Genomic DNA, 20,261 nt, shown 5'->3' on the forward strand with positions numbered 1-20,261 from the left:
AAATTATTAATCAGACATTTGAGGTAGGATATTTCCCAGATGTGTTAAAATATGCTGAAATAAGACCATTGTTCAAGAAAGGTTCAACAGATGACATGGGAAACTGCTGCACTATTTCCCTGATGCCAGTTTCTGCTAAGGTGATAGAAAGGATTATTGCAAAACATCTTGAAAACTTTCTTATATAAAATGACGTTATACTTAAAAATCAATTTGGATTTCTAAAAGGAAAAAATACAATAAACACTATCAGGGAATTCACTGAAAAGACAAGCTCTGCTTTAGACAAGGGTAAAAAGGTCACAGGTATTTTTTGTGATTTGACCAAAGGTTTTGACTCTGTCAGTTACTTGCTACTTCTACACAAGTTAGAGAGAGATGGGACCGTGGACAGGGCATTACAGTGGTTCAAATCTTATTGGTCAGAAAAAAAACCAGGGACTTATGCTAAATTCAAACAGGAAAATATCATTCTCGGACTGGGTTAGGTTAGGTTAGTGTTGTTTAACGTCCCGTCGACAACGAGGTCATTAGAGACGGAGCGCTAGCTCGGGTTAGGGAAGGATGGGGAAGGAAATCGGCCGTGCCCTTTGAAAGGAACCATCCCAGCATTTGCCTGAAACGATTTAGGGAAATCACGGAAAACCTAAATCAGGATGGCTGGAGACGGGATTGAACAGTCGTCCTCCCGAATGCAAGTCCAGTGTGCTAACTACTGCGCCACCTCACTCGGTCTCGGACTGGAAAAAGATTTGTACAGTGGTCTCAAAGGCCTTAATTTTTGGGCCTTATCTTTTTCTGCTGTACATAAATGATTTACCTTTAAGCGTTGATGTTCACTCCGGTTTATTCACAGATGATATCTCAGTTTTAATTGAAAATAACAATTTTGAACAAATTCACGATACTGGGGATAAAATAATGGGAAACCTAGACCGATGGTTTCAGTAAAATGGATTAAAACTTAAGTCACAAAAACACAATCAGTGCAGTTCAGTGCTAAAACATCATCAGCATCTCCCATGAAAATAGTGCACGGCAATCAGGAAATGACTGAAGCAAGTTATGTAAAATTTCTAGGTCCAAATCTTGACAAAAATTTAAACTGGATAGCACATGCAGACTTCTTAGCAAACAAACTAAACAGCCTACCTAATGCGATGAACATTTTATCTGGTTCCACCCTTATGGATACCAGGAACATAGTCTACCACAGCAACTTTAAGAGTACGGATATAATTCGATACGGAACAATTTTCTGAGGAACTCTGCGAACAGCCCAAGATTAATTACACTTCAAAAGAGAATTATAAGAAACATGGGTTTAGTTCAAAAAAGAACATTGTATCACCCATTATTTAAAAAATTAAAAATATTCAACATTCCTTCTCTGTACATATACGAAATTTTTATTTTCATACATAAAAATCAAAACTCACTTGACAATTTTCATTTTAACCACAATTACAGTACTTGTCACAGACACAGTATCACCCTTCCCTCTCATAATTTAAAACTTTACACTCAAAGACCACTGTACATGGGCTTAAAAATTTACAATAAACTAAATAACACAAATCTGTTAAATATGGAGTTGGACCCACTAAAAAAATTGTTATTTAATACACTAATGGAAAAATGTTGTTATTCAATCGAAGAATTAATGCAGGACACTTTGGCAATTTGAAAATAAAAGAAACAATAAAGATTACGTATTGTATAATAAACTGTTAATATATTGTATTTATTGTATTGCAAGCTGCAAAATGACCATAAGTGTTATATATGTTCTTGTTAAAATGTTCATGTCTGAAAATTCAGAAATGTCTGCTTAAATATGATAATTATTATTATCTTTTTTTTAAGTAATTTGATGCGCCTCCAGTACAAAAATCTTTGATTTGTCACTACATTCTACATGTTTTCACATTTACAACAGAGGCAGAGAGTAGAATGTCACAGCTGGCAAAGAAATGGAAGCACCTACCAGCTGTCATGTGAGCAACAAATGGTATGCGGTGTCACCTATGGCAGTGACAGATGTAAACAAATTTAATGCAAACCCTTGACACTACACACACACACACACACACACACACACACACACACACACACACACACACACAGACAGAGGTTTTCAAGTATTAAAAAACCTACCAAAGCACATTAAATGTCGGGTCGATAAGGTGATTGAGTTTAAACTGATTTAAAGAAGTTTCTGTTGGGCAACTCCTTATACTCCACTGAAGATATTTGTCACAGAAAATACCGAATACAATATTTTTGATCATTCGAGAATTGGAATTGCAAAACTACAGTCATTTCTAATATAATGTCTTAACAAAATTTGGATTTAATTTAGATAATACATGCACCTTTGACTTCTTTCCACAGCTCTGAGACAGACACCTCTCTACAGGATCTGTGGTCTATGAGTAACACAAAGGATTACTCCGAAAGAGAATATAAGTGTGTTCTACTCCAGCAACCCACCCGAGATCAAAGTGCCTGAGATCTCTTGTCCCAACTCTGCTGAGCACAACTCTCACTCAGGCAGCCACTACAGGGATCAAAGGCTTCACAGCCAACATATTCCACTTAGGGCCTACAGTAGTAGCAGAAGTGCTGTCCAATCCTGAGCAGATCCATGTATCCTCATACCAGGAATTCTAAGACAGTCAGCACATTTTTTTAGACACATCTGGACACCTTAAAAGTGCAACTAGCCTATATTGTAATATCATTTACAAACATTGCACAAAAAAAATGCATAATGGCTTGAGTATGATAGTGCTCTGCCTCAAAACATTGGCTCTGATGACAGACAGGTCTGTCATATGGCCTGGGGTTTACGTTAGTTGGAAAATAACAGTCAGGTGGAAATATAAATAAATGCAGGCTGCCACTAGACAGAGTCCCCAACTTTCTTCTTTCTGGACTAATTCCTACTGATAAGTTACACAGATGAGAGAACCATGAAATTCTTTAGCCCAATACAATTTAAAAATGGGCAATGGCCATGGCACCAATATATTTTAATTCTCGATAACAAACCGTTTCTCCTTGATAACTCCTGCTACTGTGTAAAACTCTCTCTGCCAACATAACTTGTAAAGGGTGGTGGCTAGGAGTTAATAACTCAATCTCAATATATTAAAAAAAGACAAAAACAGCTCCACAAATTTTCAGCATATAGCCATCTTTAAAAATTAAGTTATGGTCCGCTTGTAAAATTAATCGTTCCACATCATTATGATTTATGGTACAAAGGAACCATGGAGCAGGAACCCAGCAAGCAAACAAATAACATGCATATATATTATAAAATAAACTTAAAATGCACATACACTTTTTGGCAGTACGGGTAGTTTTGGAGCAAACACCTATTTATGACTCCTTAGCAACAAATATCTCCTTGGTGTCATTTGGGAGGAGTGCTACGAGTAAGATTCAAATAACGGCAAAATTAAAGAGACTTTTCGTCCCATCTCACGTCGTTTTAACTAAGAAGAACAACACTGCAACATGCACCGAAAAACTTGTCAAATACTCAACAAGAAGAGTTCCCGAAATTTTCATTAATTGTTGTATAATATTATATACATGTAAACACAATTATCGAGCGCTGGGATAACTTTCCTGTCCGTACAGCTTAAAACAAAAGGAAAGAATATTTGCATCATTAAACAAATAACCCCCTGCACTCGAAGAGCTCGTGTGTATAACAAAGTAGTTACCAAAATTAATTTGGCAACATCACTACTTATTCTCTCAACATAAAAAATATGCAGCAATTTGAAATTATTACTGTCTTCCAACAGCTTCAAACAGTTATGGATATGCGAAATTTCATAGTTCCTCATTCTTACCTGGGGCTTCTTATAAATTTCAATAAAATTCCAACACTTATATATCTTCAGCGCACTTCTGAAACGATAGACGGATGTCGAACAACTGCACGTTACGTAACAATATATGTTCTTGCAGCACACCGATTACTTTATTATGATAACGAAAAACTTGTTCTATTACTGTTATTAAAGAGAGGTACGGTATTATTTGTTTTAATAACCAAATCCAATTCAAACACTTAAATTAACGCGCCAAACATGTTAACACTCCACAGTACACCACCATTCCATTGCCAACAAAGAAGCGTCTGAAAATGAAAAGTCCGTAAAATATTTTCAGTGTACACAATCACGTAATGATTATTATACAAAATAGTAGCTAGAGAAACTTATATCGGAGAAATTTAATTCATATGGAGAAAGACATTCACACATATGTCCCACCTAGTTAAAAATAATAATAACTTATCGTCATTATATTATAACATCAATTGATATTAACCGGATATAAAACTAGTTTATCACCTCAAACATCCAGAGTCCTAATTATTATTAGACGCCAATGTGGAAAATTCCATTTTATAGCGTCTCTGAAACTTTTTAATGTTTTGGTGTTGGCAGTTTACTATCATGCGAAACTGCCACTAGTTCAGTACTCATTTGTTTTTTGGCCGCAGCTGGAGTTGTCCACACTACTTTTAGGAACTAAATAAAGCTTTCGATTTAAACTTCGACTCTCGCCTATGTGATGAAAAACGGTGGAGACATTAGTTTGCAATTTATTATTACTATTAATGTTTATGATACACGATGTAAATAACATAATATTTTCCGAGAGTTTTGTTTTAGCTTTTCTTTGTTAATGCTGTTAATTTTCTGCATTAATGTTTTAATGGCTGTATTATAAAGTACTTCGCTTCTGGCACCCATCAACTTTATTGTTTCAATTTTATCCCTGCTGATACTTTCGTGAATGTTAGACTGCCTATTTAACATGGTTCGCTCCATTCTTTTAAAGAGTGTATGAAACGACGATCTACAATGAACGAGAGAGGTTAGAGAACTTGCATGTCTGTAAATCAGAAGCAATATATGCACGACAAAGGTAGTTTATTGTAAGCGTGTGAGAAGTGTTATAAATTTTTTGTAATAATGGCTTTGTTCTTTCACCAATTGGCCCCTACACTGGAAAGTTGTGAAGAGTTGAATTGGTTTCAGTATTAAATAATATTGGTTACTAATAAAGTCTCAAGTGTATTTCCTAAGCAGCCATAACGTACGATTCTAATTAATGGACAGATATGCAAGATTTATTTTGAAAATGTATCGTTTGGAATTACAGAAAAATGGTGGATAATGTAAAATGCGGGCTTTTGATGGCGAAGAAAACATCTGAGAATGCTTTATTCAAGGAAAATTAGATAAATCTTTAGCAAAAATATATGTTTTTTACGTACATTATTCAGCATAAATTCTTCGTTGAACTTCATGTAATGAGTCTGTAGTGTGTTATTTATTATACAACATGGGAAAAATACATAAATTATATGTAAATTACAGTCGCACGACTTAAATGTAGCTACCGATGTCTCCATAATTTTCTACCAGTGACAAACGACATACAAGATAGGCATGACAACACAATGTAGCAAGTATTGCCAGTTATTAACAATAAAGTGTACTTTGCACTCTGATGATTGTTTCATGACACTTAGGAAACAAAGTACACGTGCCCTTTTGGAACCACTTTCCAGTGTGGAGATTCTTTATGACGATCTATAACATCCAAAGAGTGAAATATTATCTACATCAATACTCAGCAAACCACTGTGAGATTGATGTGAGAGGGTATGCCCCATTATACCAATTACAAGGGTTTCTTCCAGTTCCATTCACATCTGAAGCACAGGAAGAATGATTGACTGAATGCCTCTATGCGTGCAGTAATTATTCTAACCTTATCTTCATGACATCTGTGTGAGCAATATGTAGGGGGTATAGGATATTCCTAGAGCAGTCATTTCAAACTAGTTATTGAAACAGTGTTAATAGACGTGGAATAGTTTACTTCAATCTTCAAGAGTCTTCCAGTTCAGTTCCTTCAGTACCTCTGTGACACACACCCATGGATTAAACAAATGCGTGATCATTCATGCTGCCTTCTCTGTATATGTTCAATAAACCCCCGTTAGGCCTATGTGGTATGGATCCCACACACTTGAGCATATTCTGGAACTGGCTGCATGAGTGATTTGTGAGTAATCTCCTTTGTAGATACACTTCACTTCCCCAGTATTCTTCCAATAAACTCTAGTATACCACTTGCTTTGCCCATGACTGAACCGATGTGATCATGCCATTTTATAATCTAAATATGCTAAAGAGTAGACTGAAGCAATTATTAATAGAGAAGTGTTGTTACTCTATAGAGGACTTTTAAGTTGTAGTGCCATCTTGGAAAACAGTGTATATAGACAATGTCCCCGATCTATCAGTGGTATAAAAGAATGTAATTATACACTGTATAATGTGTACTGTACTATCATAAATATAAGCTAAATTGTGTTACACTATAGAGGAGTCTACTTGTAGTGCCCTTTTGAAAAATAATGTGTACAGACATGTGTCTGATCCATATGTTGTTATGAAAGAATGTAAATATTTTACTGTATATGTGTAATGTAGTCTCAATTTCCCTGACAATGTCCAAAAACTTTTTGTTGTACGGACAGAATGTACCGAGTGAGGTGGCACTGTTATTAGCACACTGGACTCGCATTTGCGAGGATGGTGGTTCAAATTAGCATACAGCTATCCTGCTGTAGATTTACCTCATTTCCCCAAGTCACTTTAAACAAATGCCAGTATGGTTCCTTTGAAGGGGTGCAGGCGACTTCCTTCTCTAATCCTATAGGACCAAAGGCCTTGCTGTTTGGTCCACTCCCCCAAATCAACCAGGTATTTGTATGAGTTGGCTGCTTCCAACAGTGACTCATGGATATTATAGTCATAGGATATTAATTTTTTGAAGTGCAATGTCTTACATTGCTGAATATTTAAAGCAAGTTGCCAATCTCTGCACCACTTTGAAATCTTATCAAGATCTGACTGAATATTTATGCAGCTTCTTTTAGATAGTTCTTCATTATAGATAGGTGCACCATCTGTAAAACGTCTGCTGTCAGTATTAATGTCGTCTGCAAGGTCATTGATGTACAACATGAACAGCAATGGACCCAACACACTTTCCTGAGGTATACCTGAAGTTACTGCTACATCTGACCATGACTCTCCAACGAAGATAACATGTTGTGTCATCCCTACCAAAAAGTCATCAACCCAGTCACAAATTTCACTTGATACCCTTATGATCATAATGTTGACAATACGTGTGTGCATGGTACTGAGACAAATGTTTTTTGGAAATCAACTAATACAGGCTTTCAATATTTCGTGAGAAAAGTGCAAGTTGTGTTTCACATGATTGATGTTTCCAAAATTCATACTGGTTGGCATTTAGGGGGTCATTCTGTTCAAGATAATTCATTATGTTTGAGCTCAGAATATGTGCTAAGATTCTGCAACAAATTGATGTCAAGGATATTGGATGGCAGTTTTGTGGATCATTTCTTCTACCCTTGTTGTAAATGAGTGTGATCTGTGTCTTTTTCCAAGAATTGGGCACTGTTTTTTGTTCAAGGGGTCTATGATAGGTTAAGTAAGAAGAGGGTCTAACACAGTCACAAATTCAGTATAGAATCTGACAAATATTTTCAGGCCCAAGAGCTTTGTTCAGCTTTAATGATTTCAACTGTTTCTCAATACCATTGATACTGATACTTATTTCATTCATCTTTTGAGAGGTACAAGGATTAAATTGGGGCAGTTCTGGGTTTTCTGTTGTAAAGCAACATTTGAAAACAGAGTTACACATTTCAGCTTTTGCTTTCTACCCTCAGCTTCAGTTCCTGTCTCATTCACAAGGTACTGGACACTAGTCTTGGTGCCACTAACAGCATTTACATACAACCAGAATTCCTTTTAGTTCTGTGAAAGATCACCTGACAATATACTGCTATGGTACTCATTGAAAGAAACAGACATTGCTCTCTCAACAGCCAGCACTGGGTGTTTAAGAGCTTCAAGAAGAATGTTCGATAAGAGTCATCAGCTCTGGCCAGTGATGTACTGTTAATGGCTGCTGTCATGCCGCCTTTTGGTGTATGAATTCACACTTTTGCTGTTTGTTGGCAAAGCCAACTAATTTGGAAAAAAAGAAAAAGAACTGGTATTGGTGACACACTGATCTGTAGCTCGTGAGCAGGTGTTAATGAATGTGATAATAAAAATATGTGGCTGCGGTAACCGATTGATCTATAGCTGTGTCCAATATGTCAGTTGGGTTGGAAGATGAAAATTTGGTTGTGCATTGGCAAAGACAGTGATTGTGACACTAAAAAATCCTGATTGTAGTTTTTGAAAAAATGCCAATAACATCATGTTCTAGTCACCACATTGTTTATGGTGTTCATCGCATGCTTCTTATGTCACAGGTAAAAGGCAACGGACGACTCATCAAACATTCCTCTACATCTGTTTAAGAAACAGTTACTGCAACGATTTCACTACTTCTAACACAGTAAATCATGTGGACAGGTTTGTTACATATCTGACATGTCAAGATGTATATCTTAACATAGAGACATTGGGTCTCATGCTTGTGCCACATTCACAGTGTTTAGAGAGTGAAGGTATTAAGAGCATCTTCATTTATGGTACACTCTGCTTGGTGACTTGCTCGTGCAAACTTAAATGATAAAGTAAGATGAAGCATTTATGGCAACAAAAGAGGCTTACACAACCTTGTAGTACAGTATGAGAGCAAATGAACAAGGACTCCCTACTGACTGGTTCTCTCAGGTAATCTCCATACTTACAGGGTCTAGAGTTGAGTTCTTGAACACAAAATTCCTAAAGCAGTCAACAACCCCTCCCCCATCCCATCCCAAAAAAGACAATTTTGCAGATTTCTGAGTGCTGTTAAGCACAAAAAATACCTCCTCACGTGTATTAGTATCACAGTTTTTAATGCACACAAATAAACAATGAGAATAATTTGTAGAGTTGGCAGATGACTGCCACGCAGAGGCATCTGGACCAGGAAAAGTGTCTGATCATGCGGGCTGAGGTTTCCCACAGTTTCCTCAAGTGAGTTGGAGCAAACACCGAGACCACTCCCAAGCACAGCACATGGCAATTCTCCTTGTGCATTCAGAGTTTGCATTATGTCTCTAATGACTTCATTCTCTCCAAGGTGTTAAACCATAATCTACTTTCCTTCTTTGAGTAAAATTTGATTTCAAAGCACATCAGCAAGCTTAATTTATTTAACATAAGCAGCAAATGATAAAAATCAGTTTCAAATAATGCCAACAGCATCCTTTTCTAGGGACAGAGTCATGTTGTTCTCCTGGTTAACAAAATTGCCAATTTTTAATGACACTTACAAAATCTCTGAATTTTAGATTTCCAAGACTATTAGCACTGTGGAAAAACTCAAAAGTAGAGGATTTCTTTGCTGTCTTCACTGTTATAAGAGATCAAAGGCCGCAGGATCAATGTACAGGTAGTGAATGGGGGCATATTTTCACTGTGAAGTATAAACAATGATACAAATTGCCAGTGTTCTGAAGAAAAGGGAAAGTTGTAAAAATGGATCTTACATAAACCAGTGAACAGACGTAGGTAGCAACTCAAAGCAAAGGTGAAATAATGTTGCTACATGTCTGTGGAATTCTGATGTTTTCCTCCATCAGGTCCGGTCCAGAACAGTGTTACAGTAAGGAAACTCACTCAAATAACAAGTGGGAACTCCTTTAGGGGCACATGAATGATGCCCGGTACATCCTCACAAGCCCCCTGTGCAGGGAGGACTGAACAGAAACTAGACAATGTCTCCACAAAACACAGTTTGAGGTCAGGCTGTCATCAGGAGCAGCAATACTGTGGAGCTCCCAGCATGGTGACATGGAACCGTGCAGTCTACACTAAACATAGAAAATTAAACTCTGAGAGAATGGGACAATAATCATCTTGAGGGCATTAAATGAGGAAAGAATAAAAACAGTTGCACAGATTACTTCTAGGTCCAAGGCAGTGGGTGTACTATAAAAGATGACTCACTGAAACAGTCCAGCACCATGTTGAACGGATACATTTCTAATGGTACAAATATTACAATATGTACACATTCTTAATAACTTACCTGCAGTTTCACAGTTCAGTTGCACTATCATAAATTGGTTACAAAGAAAACAAATTTATTAGGTTAGGTTTGAATGATGATAACTCAGACTGACTGTTGAAAGAATGCTGATTTTGAGGTAAATATTGTGAAAGATGCAACATCAATGTAGGTACTTGAGATTGAAATGTATAGTGCACTTCAAATTAAGCAGGTGACGCTGAAGGAATAGTGAGAACTGACTGAAAATCTGTTACAGTTTGATGCCCCAACATTATGTCCTCAAAACCCCATCATGAGAGAGCACATTTAGCCATGTAGGTTGAGTCAGGTTATAGGTAGTCAGGCATACATCCACTGGAGGATTCTTCCACAAGGGTACCACAACCAAAGATTCAGTATCAGTCTTACATCACATGTGTTACTTACTGAAATTAACAGGAAACATAAAAATGAGGAGAGAAGAAATAGGACAGAGGACATCAGCCCACTGAAAGCTAATGAAAGTGAAATAGAGCCTCCTGAAATAGCAGACACCTTCAACATATATATTGTAACTGTAACAGATAAAATAAGACCACATATAACAGACGGAGAGAATACAGAGGGAAAAATTCTACCATTGCATTCATTACATTGCCACAGAGGTTTCAAACACAATAAACCAATTAAAAGCCAAACATTTTTCTGTCTTAGGTGGTGTTACACCATTTCTCATAAAGGAATGCAGGAAAGTTTACCAAAAGACTCAACATCTTTATTGAATGCTACAATAGAGAAAAGCATTTTTTCAGAATCAGTAAAATCAAGTAATTTAAGGAAATCAACAGAGGTGACTTAAGAAAATGCAGGCCAATATCATTTATTATCACTTCTACAAAACACTCTGAATTGATAACAAAGAATAGAATTGCCGGGCCTTAGTTCTGAGCTCCCTTGACAGCAATAGAATTTGTGTGGGATATTGAAGGACCTGTCAAAGGTGCCTGACTGCATGAATCATTATGACCTAATGGACGACACCTTATTACCATGGGAGTCAAAGGAAATGCTGTTATGTTATGCAGTTACACATGGTGAACAGAAAGTAATGCACATACATCAATCATACTAATGGGGAAAATATAATCAGTTACTTATCTTAGCAACAAACTGTGAAACATCTTGTGATGCTCTTGCTCTCAGCTAGCTGGAGTCCACAAGGAAAGAAGCAATAAATAAATAAACTAACAAAATTGAAAATTAATAAATGATCTCGGCCATCACGTCATTACTTTCAGATAATGAAGCTAAACTCTGGCTTCAGAAATAACACAAAACTGCAAGCCTGCAAAGGAATCTTCTCAGAACATATAAATACATACTATTTCATGGGTATTGGCAAACCAGGCTTGGATGAAGTGTATACAGGAAACAATAGTCTCCAACTTCTGCACACTGGTCAAGAAGCCATCTCAGCAGCTAAGGGATAATGGCAAGTATGACTTGTTCCACGATACAGTTTAACATCACAGTTCCTTACAAAAATACTACTTACCCAGATTACCTAAATTATTATGACAGTTTCCGAACAATATACTGATTGCTGCAATTAACCTCTTAACTTTAGAAATTGGTTGGTTGGTTGGTTTGGGGAAGGAGACCAGACAGCGTGGTCATTGGTCAACTTTCGAAATGTCAACAAATCTGTCTGCAGAGCATTTATTAACAACTGCGATTTTGGTTTATCGTAGTGTTCTCAAGTGAACAGTTGTAATGACCATTTCAACTTTAAAAAACATTCTTTCCTAAAAAAAACAGAATATTATTTAAAAAATTATAACACTTCACCACTTTGAAGTACTTATACCACGAATGTAATTAATAAGCACCTAACTATTTAGTGTAACAACGAAAATAATCAATTATTGATAACGTAATGTAAACGGATGGATAAAAAAATCTACTCACCAACTGGCTACAGGGGAAAAGTCACACAAAAGGGTTCAACTTTTACAAGCTTTCGGAGCCTGTGGCTCCATCTTCTTGCAGAAGAGTTGAAAGTGAAGGAAGAGGGGTGAAGGATGAGGACTGCAGAGGTTTAGGGGAAGGGGTGCAGTTCAGAAAATAACCCCGGGCCAGGGGAGACCTACCGGACAGGATGAGAAGGAAATACTCTCCCCCTACCACCCCTCCCAAATGATACCAAGCAGAAATTTGTTGATTAGGAATCATAAATAGGTATTTCCTCCAAAACTACCTGTACTGCCAAGAAATTTTTGCTAATAACTAAAACAGATGTGTATTTTAAGTTGATTTTATAATACACTACTGGCCATTAAAAATGCTACACCATGAAGATGACGTGCTACAGGTGTGAAATTTAACCGAGAGGAAGAAGATGCTGTGATATACAAATGATTAGCTTTTAAGAGCATTCACACAAGGTTGGCGCTGGTGGCAACACCTACAACGTGCTGACACGAGGAAAGTTTCCAACCGATTCCTCATACACAAACAGCAGTTGACTGGTGTTGCTTGGTGAAACGTTGTTGTGATGTCTCGTGCTAGGAGGAGAAGTGTGTAGCATCACATTTCCGACTTTGATAAAGGTCAAATTGTAGCCTATCACGATTTTGGTTTATCGTATCACGACATTGCTGCTCGTGTTGGTCGAGATCCGATGACTGTCAGCAGAATATGGAATCGGTGGGTTCAGGAAGGTAATACGGAATGCCGTGCTGGATCCTGACGACCTCGTATTACTAGCAGTCCAGATGACAGGTATCTTAACCGCATGGCTGTAACGGATTGTACAGCCACGTCTTGATCTCGAGTCAACAAATGGAAACATTTGCAAGACAACAACCATCTGCACGAACAGTTTGACGACTTCTGAAGCAGCACGGACTATCAGCTTGGAGACCGTGGCTGCTCTTACCCTTGACGCTGCATCACAGACAGGAGAGCCTGCGATGGTGTACTCCACAACTAACCTTGGTGCATGAATGGCAAAACGTAATTTTTTTGGATGAATCCAGGTTCTGTTTACAGCATTGTGATGGTCACATCCGTGTTTGGCGGCATCTTGGTGAACGCACATTGAAAGCGTGTAATCGTCTTCGCCATACTGGCGTATCACCCAGCGTGATGGTATGGGGTGCCATTGTTCACACGTCTTGGTCACCTTTTGTTTGCATTGACGGCACTTTGAACAGTGGACGTTAAATTTTGATGTGTTACGACACATGGCTCTACCCTTCATTCGATCCCTGCGAAACCCTACATTTCGGCAGGATAATGCACGACCGCATGTTGGAGGTCCTGTTCGCGCCTTTCTGGGTTCAGAAAATGTTCGACTGCTGCCCTGGCCAGCATATTCTCCAGATCTCTCACCAATTGAAAATGTCTGGTCAATGGTAGCCGAGCAACTGGCTCATCACAATACACCACTCAATACTCTTGATGAACTGTGGTATCATGTTGAAGCTGCACGGGCAGCTGTACCTGTACACACCATCCAAGCTCTGTTTGACTCAATGCCCAGGCGCATCATGGCCATTATTATGGCCAGAGGTGGTTGTTCTGGGTAGTGATTTCTGAGGATCTATGCACCCAAATTGTGCAAAAATGTAATCACATGTCAGTTCTAGTATAATATATTTGTCCAATCAGTACCCGTTTATCATCTGCATTTCTTCTTGGTGTAGCAGTTTTTATGGCCAGTAGTGTATATATGCAAATTATTTGTTTGTTGGGTTCTTGTTCCATGGATCATTTGCACTCCCTCAGGCCTGGATGCCTGCAGAGATACAGTTGGGAAGTGTGTCATACAGGTGTTTTATCCTCTCCTGAGGCATCATGACACACAAATATGGGAAACAGTACTCATTATCACGGATACTGGCACTGGGGTGGAGTTGATGTCCAAGCTGGTCCCATACATGTTCTTTCACAAACAGATCTCGGGATTTTGCTGTCCACAGAAGTACCTCAACATCGAGAAAACAGGTTACAGAGGCATGTGCCATGTGTGGGTGAACATATCCTGTTGATAAATGGCACTACTATACTGTTACATGAGAGATGACACATGTGGATGCAGGATGTCTGTTGTGCCATCAGAGTTCTGTCAGTCACTACTAGCCTCGGCCTGAAGTCAGAACCGATGGCTTCCCACTATATCATTCGAAGTGTAACACTGCTGTGGCTCAGCTAAATGCTGTGGCTCTCCTAAGCATTGGAGGAATGGGTTCTGTCTAGGTCCCACCATACTCAGCAATGGTGGTCACCCCTTTTAGTGCAAAACCAATTTTCATCACACGATGTGGCTGGGAGGTTTGGAGTGAAAGGGACTAAATTGCTAGACCATCACTCCTTTCATCAGTTAAGTGTTAAACAAGGTGAAATGCAAATCCTGGGAAGCGTTCGTGGAACTAGCTCAAAAAATAAATACATAAAAATAAAAATATAAAAGCCCAGAGAAAAACAGCATGGACAATTCATTAAATGATCAGTTAATACAAGGCATTAAAACCGAGAAATGAGAAATAATAAGGAGAAAAGAAAGGTGGGAAGGGTAAAGGCCAGCCTGGGCCACCAAGCAAGAACTCCCAGGGGACCTTGGGCGGAGAAGCAGGAGAGGGTTACCCCACCAATCCCTCAGGCAATCAATGAGGCCAAAAAGCCCCATCTTACAGGGATGAATAGAAACCACCTTCGCAGGGCAAATCGTAACACCAGGTCAGCTGCTTTGGTGTCATTTGCTAACACCAAAGCTAGTGTGTCAGGAAGATTAAGAGGCCATCTCAAAACAGCCAAATTAGGGCAGTCAATAAGTAAGTGGAATGTACCCACAGGTCAGCTAAGTGTGGCCAATGCGAAGTTAACAGAGGACGGTGGATTCCCTGCGAGAAGCGTGCAGGGGAAGACTGCCACATAGTCGTGACTTCTTAAGTGTCCTCAGTTTGTTTGGGGGGACCAAGGCAGACTATTCTGAGTTCCAGACTTTCAACAATTGATGGCATATAAATAAACAAAGGTCTGGTTCTGGGACTCTCTTTTTCCCGAAATCCTAACATGAATGGGAGTCCAAGTGAAAATGACTGACCATCCAGCTTGATGGAGGTCAGAGGTGACATGCTGGACAGCCATAAACAGTGGATGAGGAGAGTACCACTGGTCTATTAGCTGAAGGCTACTAAGGGAGTCACTGCAGATTAGGATACTTTTACCAGTTCAAGAACAAACATGGCTAAGGACTAGTTTAATGGCCATCAATTCATCAGTGAAGACACTGCAGCTGTTTGGCTGTGAGTGGAGTTCACTGCACCATGCATGTGTGTATGCAAAGCTTGTTCGCCCATCAGGTGTTGAGCCATTGGTGACTATCACTTCTGAACCTGGATACATCTCAAGGACAGCCAGGAACAGTTGGTGAAAAATCATGGGGTCAGCAGAATCTTTTGGACCAAAGGAGACTCTGAGACAAATTTTAGTTTGAGGCACAAGCTGTGGGGCAGATGCGGTGTCTCCCAGACTGCAGGTGACAGTGGAGGAAGTTCCAGTTCAAACAGAGACACTGGAGGCATGCAGCAGTTGTAAACTCAGTTCTCCTTGTTGTGGGAGGTGGAGGTTCTTTCCAGGGAAAAGGACTCAGTAGCTGAGATGTTAGGGGAAGCTGCAAATACATATAGTGTAATTCAGCAGCTGTTGTTGGCACCTGATGGGGAATGGAGGAACTCCAGCCTCGACTTATAAGCTGTCCCCAGGGCTAGTTTGGAAGGCTCGTGTCACAAGTCAGACTGCACAGTGACGAATGGGATCCAGTATTGGCAATGCTGAGGGTGATCCTGAATTATGTGCAAGACTGTAAGACTCCTACAGTCGAGACGGGACAGATTCGGGGCTTTGTAGAGCTGCAAAAGGATAGAGGTGTTGCTAGGACTTCCAATTAAGTTGCATGGGGAAGCCACATCAGCCAGTGATCAAAGACCAGTCCCAAAAAGCAATGCATCTCAGTTAGGCAGAGATCTGGGTGTGGGTGGACAGTGACAGGAGAGCATGACACAAGTCTTGGCAGTTGACCTATAAATGGTGCTCAGCAATACCCATACTAGAGGAGCAACAATAAAAAACAAAAATCATCAGTATATACAGCATATAAGGAGGGCAATACCAAAGATCACACAGACACTGCTAGAGCACTGATGGCCACCAGAAAGAGGGGGAGCTCAGGACAGAGGCCTGTATGACCCGTTTTCTTGGATATGGGGGGATACTGACTGAAGCACCTTCTGGAACCCAGAATGTACGTGACAACCACTTCTTGAGAAAAATTGAGAGTGGACCCTGGAGACACCACTCATGTAATGTAGTAAGGATGTGGTGATGCCATGTCATGTTATAAGCCTTCTGTAGGTCAAAAAAGACAGCAATGAGATACTGGTCACCTGCAAAGCCCATCTGGATAGTGATCTCCATAGGAACCAAATCGGCAGTGGGATGGCCTTTGCAAAAACTGCCCTGAGATCAACCAAAAGGCCCCAAGACTCACTGGGCTAACACAGCCATTTGCTCACCATTCATTCGAGGAACTTACAAAGAACGCCGGTAAGTCTCACTGGACAGTAAATATCCATTGTTAGGGGATTCTTACCCAGTTTCTCGTCACTGAGATGGGAACTCCTAATTGTTCCAGATCCAATTAATTGGACAGAATGGTTGCTATTGGTGTGAATGATATTCTGAGATAGTGTGAGGTAGTGAGCAGTGAATGCTGATTCGCAGTTCTTCGAGGGTAGTGCGGAGTTGAGTAACATTGGCTTCGTTCTTGCATTGTGTGGGCAGAGGGCTTTTAGGATCTGATCTTCATTGGAGTCAGACGTCCTTGAGACATAGTCGCACTTTTTTGGCAGAACTTAGAATTCTCGGACAGCGTTTGAGGCCAGGATTTGAAACAGAGTTGCTGCACAGCAGTAGTCAGTGCCTACATCATCAGAACACTGCATACCAATGACATGCTGCAGATTTCAGGACTGGTAAAGTATTTTGCTGCTCTGGCATTGTAGGACCTATCAATTTTATACTGAAGTCCTCAACAACACGTGCGCCTGATTTGATACAAGTCCACCTTGCTTGTTTCTCCATGTGATCCCATTTGAGCTCTCACTACTAATCACGATACCGCAACATAGTCGGGGAAGTAATATTTGATTCATTAGGACCTCTAGTCATTTTTGTCAATCTATTACATCACAGAGAGTAGGGGCCCTTTGTTCTCAAGCCAACTCTTATTCTCATAATAGTTCAGTATGACCTAACCTTTAGCGTACAGTTTGTATTGACAATCAAGTACCTTTGTGTTCTGATTTATAATAAATCACATTGTAATATTTAATCCACATACCATTTCATAGATAGATGTAGAAACCCATTTCCTGTCATCCGTTATGATAAAATTCCCATTTTCTTTACTGAGTAGATAATGATTTTTATTAAATTATTGTGAGTGTACACTTCTTACTTTACAAACTAGCAGGGTGCACTATCAGTTCCTTTCTTTACTGTTGTGCACATAATAGATTAGGTGGTAGGTAAGGAGGGGGTTGAGTGTGTGTCCAATTGTGATGCAAAATTCACCAGAATTAAAGAGGTACAAACTCTTCTTCACCCCCGCATGTCACAGAGGGAGAGGGAGATTTGATGAGGACAGAGTCTCTGCAGGGGATAAGCTGGGTGATGGCGGCACTGGGGATGTATTTATGGATTTCGAGGGTTTTGGAGGGGTCGATACAAAGGAAACACTGGTTGCACTATGTGGTGAAATCGTCAAGGTGTGCTTGGACGGTGCGTTGGGACCGTTAAAGGTTAAGATAGAGAGCCAGGAAGGCGATGTCATCAGCATATTGGAGGAGGTGGACAAGTTGGGCTGGCTTGGGTATATCTGCGGTGTAAGTTAGGAGTTTAAAGAGAATACTGGAATGCCATATGCAGTTTTTTAAAAATTTTTCGTTATTGTAATTTCAGTCCCTTGCCCCATATGGGCAGGAGAGGGCTGGCAGAGATACAGTCCACTGCTCTTCAGCCAAATGGCTTTACAATAAATGAAGACTCTTGCGTAAGAAGGGGGAGAAAAAGGGGGACATAAAAAAACACAGTAAATGGAGATGATGGGAAGTAAAATATACACTAATACAGGGACGTGTACTGGGGGAGAGTTAAAAAGCCAACATAAATTTAAAAGAACATAGGTGGAAATTCAAAGTGCACTTAAAAAACTCTGGAGGCAAACACAAGTTAAAAGTCGGCCACATGATTAAAATCACTTAGTGTATATAAATACAAAGATGAGGTGACTTACCGAACAAAAACGCTGGCAGGTCGATAGACCACAAACAAACACAAACATACACACAAAATTCAAGCTTTCGCAACAAATTGTTGCCTCATCAGGAAAGAGGGAAGGAGAGGGGAAGACGAAAGGAAGTGGGTTTTAAAGGAGAGGGTAAGGAGTCATTCCAATCCCGGGAGCGGAAAGACTTACCTTAGGGGGAAAAAAGGACAGGTATACACTCGCACACACGCACATATCCATCCACACATACAGACACAAGCAGACATATTTAAAGACAAAGAGTTTGGGCCAAACTCTTTGTCTTTAAATATGTCTGCTTGTGTCTGTATGTGTGGATGGATATGTGCGTGTGTGCGAGTGTATACCTGTCCTTTTTTCCCCCTAAGGTAAGTCTTTCCGCTCCCGGGATTGGAATGACTCCTTACCCTCTCCTTTAAAACCCACTTCCTTTCGTCTTCCCCTCTCCTTCCCTCTTTCCTGATGAGGCAACAATTTGTTGCGAAAGCTTGAATTTTGTGTGTATGTTTGTGTTTGTTTGTGGTCTATCGACCTGCCAGCGTTTTTGTTCGGTAAGTCACCTCATCTTTGTATTTATATATATATTATATTTATATATAATTTTTCCCACGTGGAATGTTTCCTTCCATTATATTGAAATCACTTAGTGTAGAACACATAAAGAACGATGGAGCACTTATGAAGAATAAAAACCGCTGGTAGAGACTGCCGAGGGACTAGAACCTGGAGAGGAGGGAAGAAGAGGGGAGGAATGTGTGGGGGGGCTGGGGCGGGGGCAGGAGGAAGAGGAAGAAAAGGGTGGGCAGGAGGTGCACCAAGAGGCAGGAGATGGGTGGTGTGGCAAATGAAGAGGGAAGATAATGCAGGAGGGAGCACAGAGACACAGAACGGGATGGAGGGGAGGGCATGGGAGAGGGAGGTGGTGGGGGAGGTGGAAAACTGCTCAGGGGAAGGGGAAGGGGGGGAGAGGGAGCCCTGAGGAATAGGGGAGGAAGGTTGGGCTAGAGTTGGTAGGTGGGGTAGATGTCAGTTCAAAGCTCATCATCTGGAAGGGGTAGGTGCTCAAAGTTGCATTCGGGTAGGAGATGGAGGGTGTGAAGATGAAGAGAGGGCGGGGCACAATAGTAAAGGTGCAGCAACAGGCTGGGGATGGAGAGGAAGGGGGACACCAGGGGTTGGGGGGCATCGAGTTGGCAAACGACATACAGGATGCGGATGTGTTCAAGGAAAAGGAGAAGTTGTGGGAAGGTGGTGAGGTCATAGAGTATTTGTGTGGGTGACAGAAGGTGGATATGGAAGGTGAGGAGGAGGAGACAGAGGAGAGGGGAAAGGATGGAGCCTTGTTGCACGCCAGGAGACGGATAGAAAGTATGGGAGTTGGAATTGTGGATAGTGACATAAGAGGGATGACGGGAGGAGAAGGAAGCAATGAAATGGACGAAATTGATGGGGAGATCATAGGTCTGGAGTTTGAAGGGGAGCCTAAGATGCCAGACACGGTCGTAAGTGTTCTGGAGGTCAATGAAAACAAAGATAGCAAAGTGGCGGGAGTAATGTTGGGTAGATGGGTAAGGTTAAGGAGCTGGATGAGCGTGGTGATGTGTGCGGTGATGGGAGTGTTGATGTCAGAGGGGATAATTGGTCCAAATACTGGAAACTAGGGGCAAGTGGCAGGACAGAGGTATGAGTGCTGTCAAGGGTGGAGGTGAGAGGGATTAATCAAAATGGGAATCGTCAAGAATGTAGAAGACCTTGGATAGGTGGGAAGCTAAATGGTTAGCTTTACTGAGGTTGTCAGGGAAGAGGTGGATGG

At 40.3% G+C, this 20,261-nt stretch overlaps 1 protein-coding gene across 4 annotated transcripts in view; it reads right to left on the reverse strand.

Annotated features, from left to right (window-relative positions):
• Positions 1–4,134, reverse strand: part of LOC124720114 — a 100,737-nt gene extending 96,603 nt beyond the window's left edge. For 2 of the 4 annotated variants that reach the window (XM_047245412.1, XM_047245410.1), the window contains exon 1: positions 4,105–4,134. In XM_047245412.1, the coding sequence (XP_047101368.1) occupies positions 4,105–4,111 (7 nt within the window). In that variant the 5' untranslated portion in view covers positions 4,112–4,134. The other 2 variants (XM_047245411.1, XM_047245413.1) reach the window with 1 other exon arrangement.
• Between the last annotated feature and the right edge of the window lie 16,127 nt (positions 4,135–20,261).

Source organism: Schistocerca piceifrons, chromosome 11 (assembly GCF_021461385.2).
Source record: "Schistocerca piceifrons isolate TAMUIC-IGC-003096 chromosome 11, iqSchPice1.1, whole genome shotgun sequence".
Lineage (NCBI taxonomy): Eukaryota > Metazoa > Arthropoda > Insecta > Orthoptera > Acrididae > Schistocerca > Schistocerca piceifrons.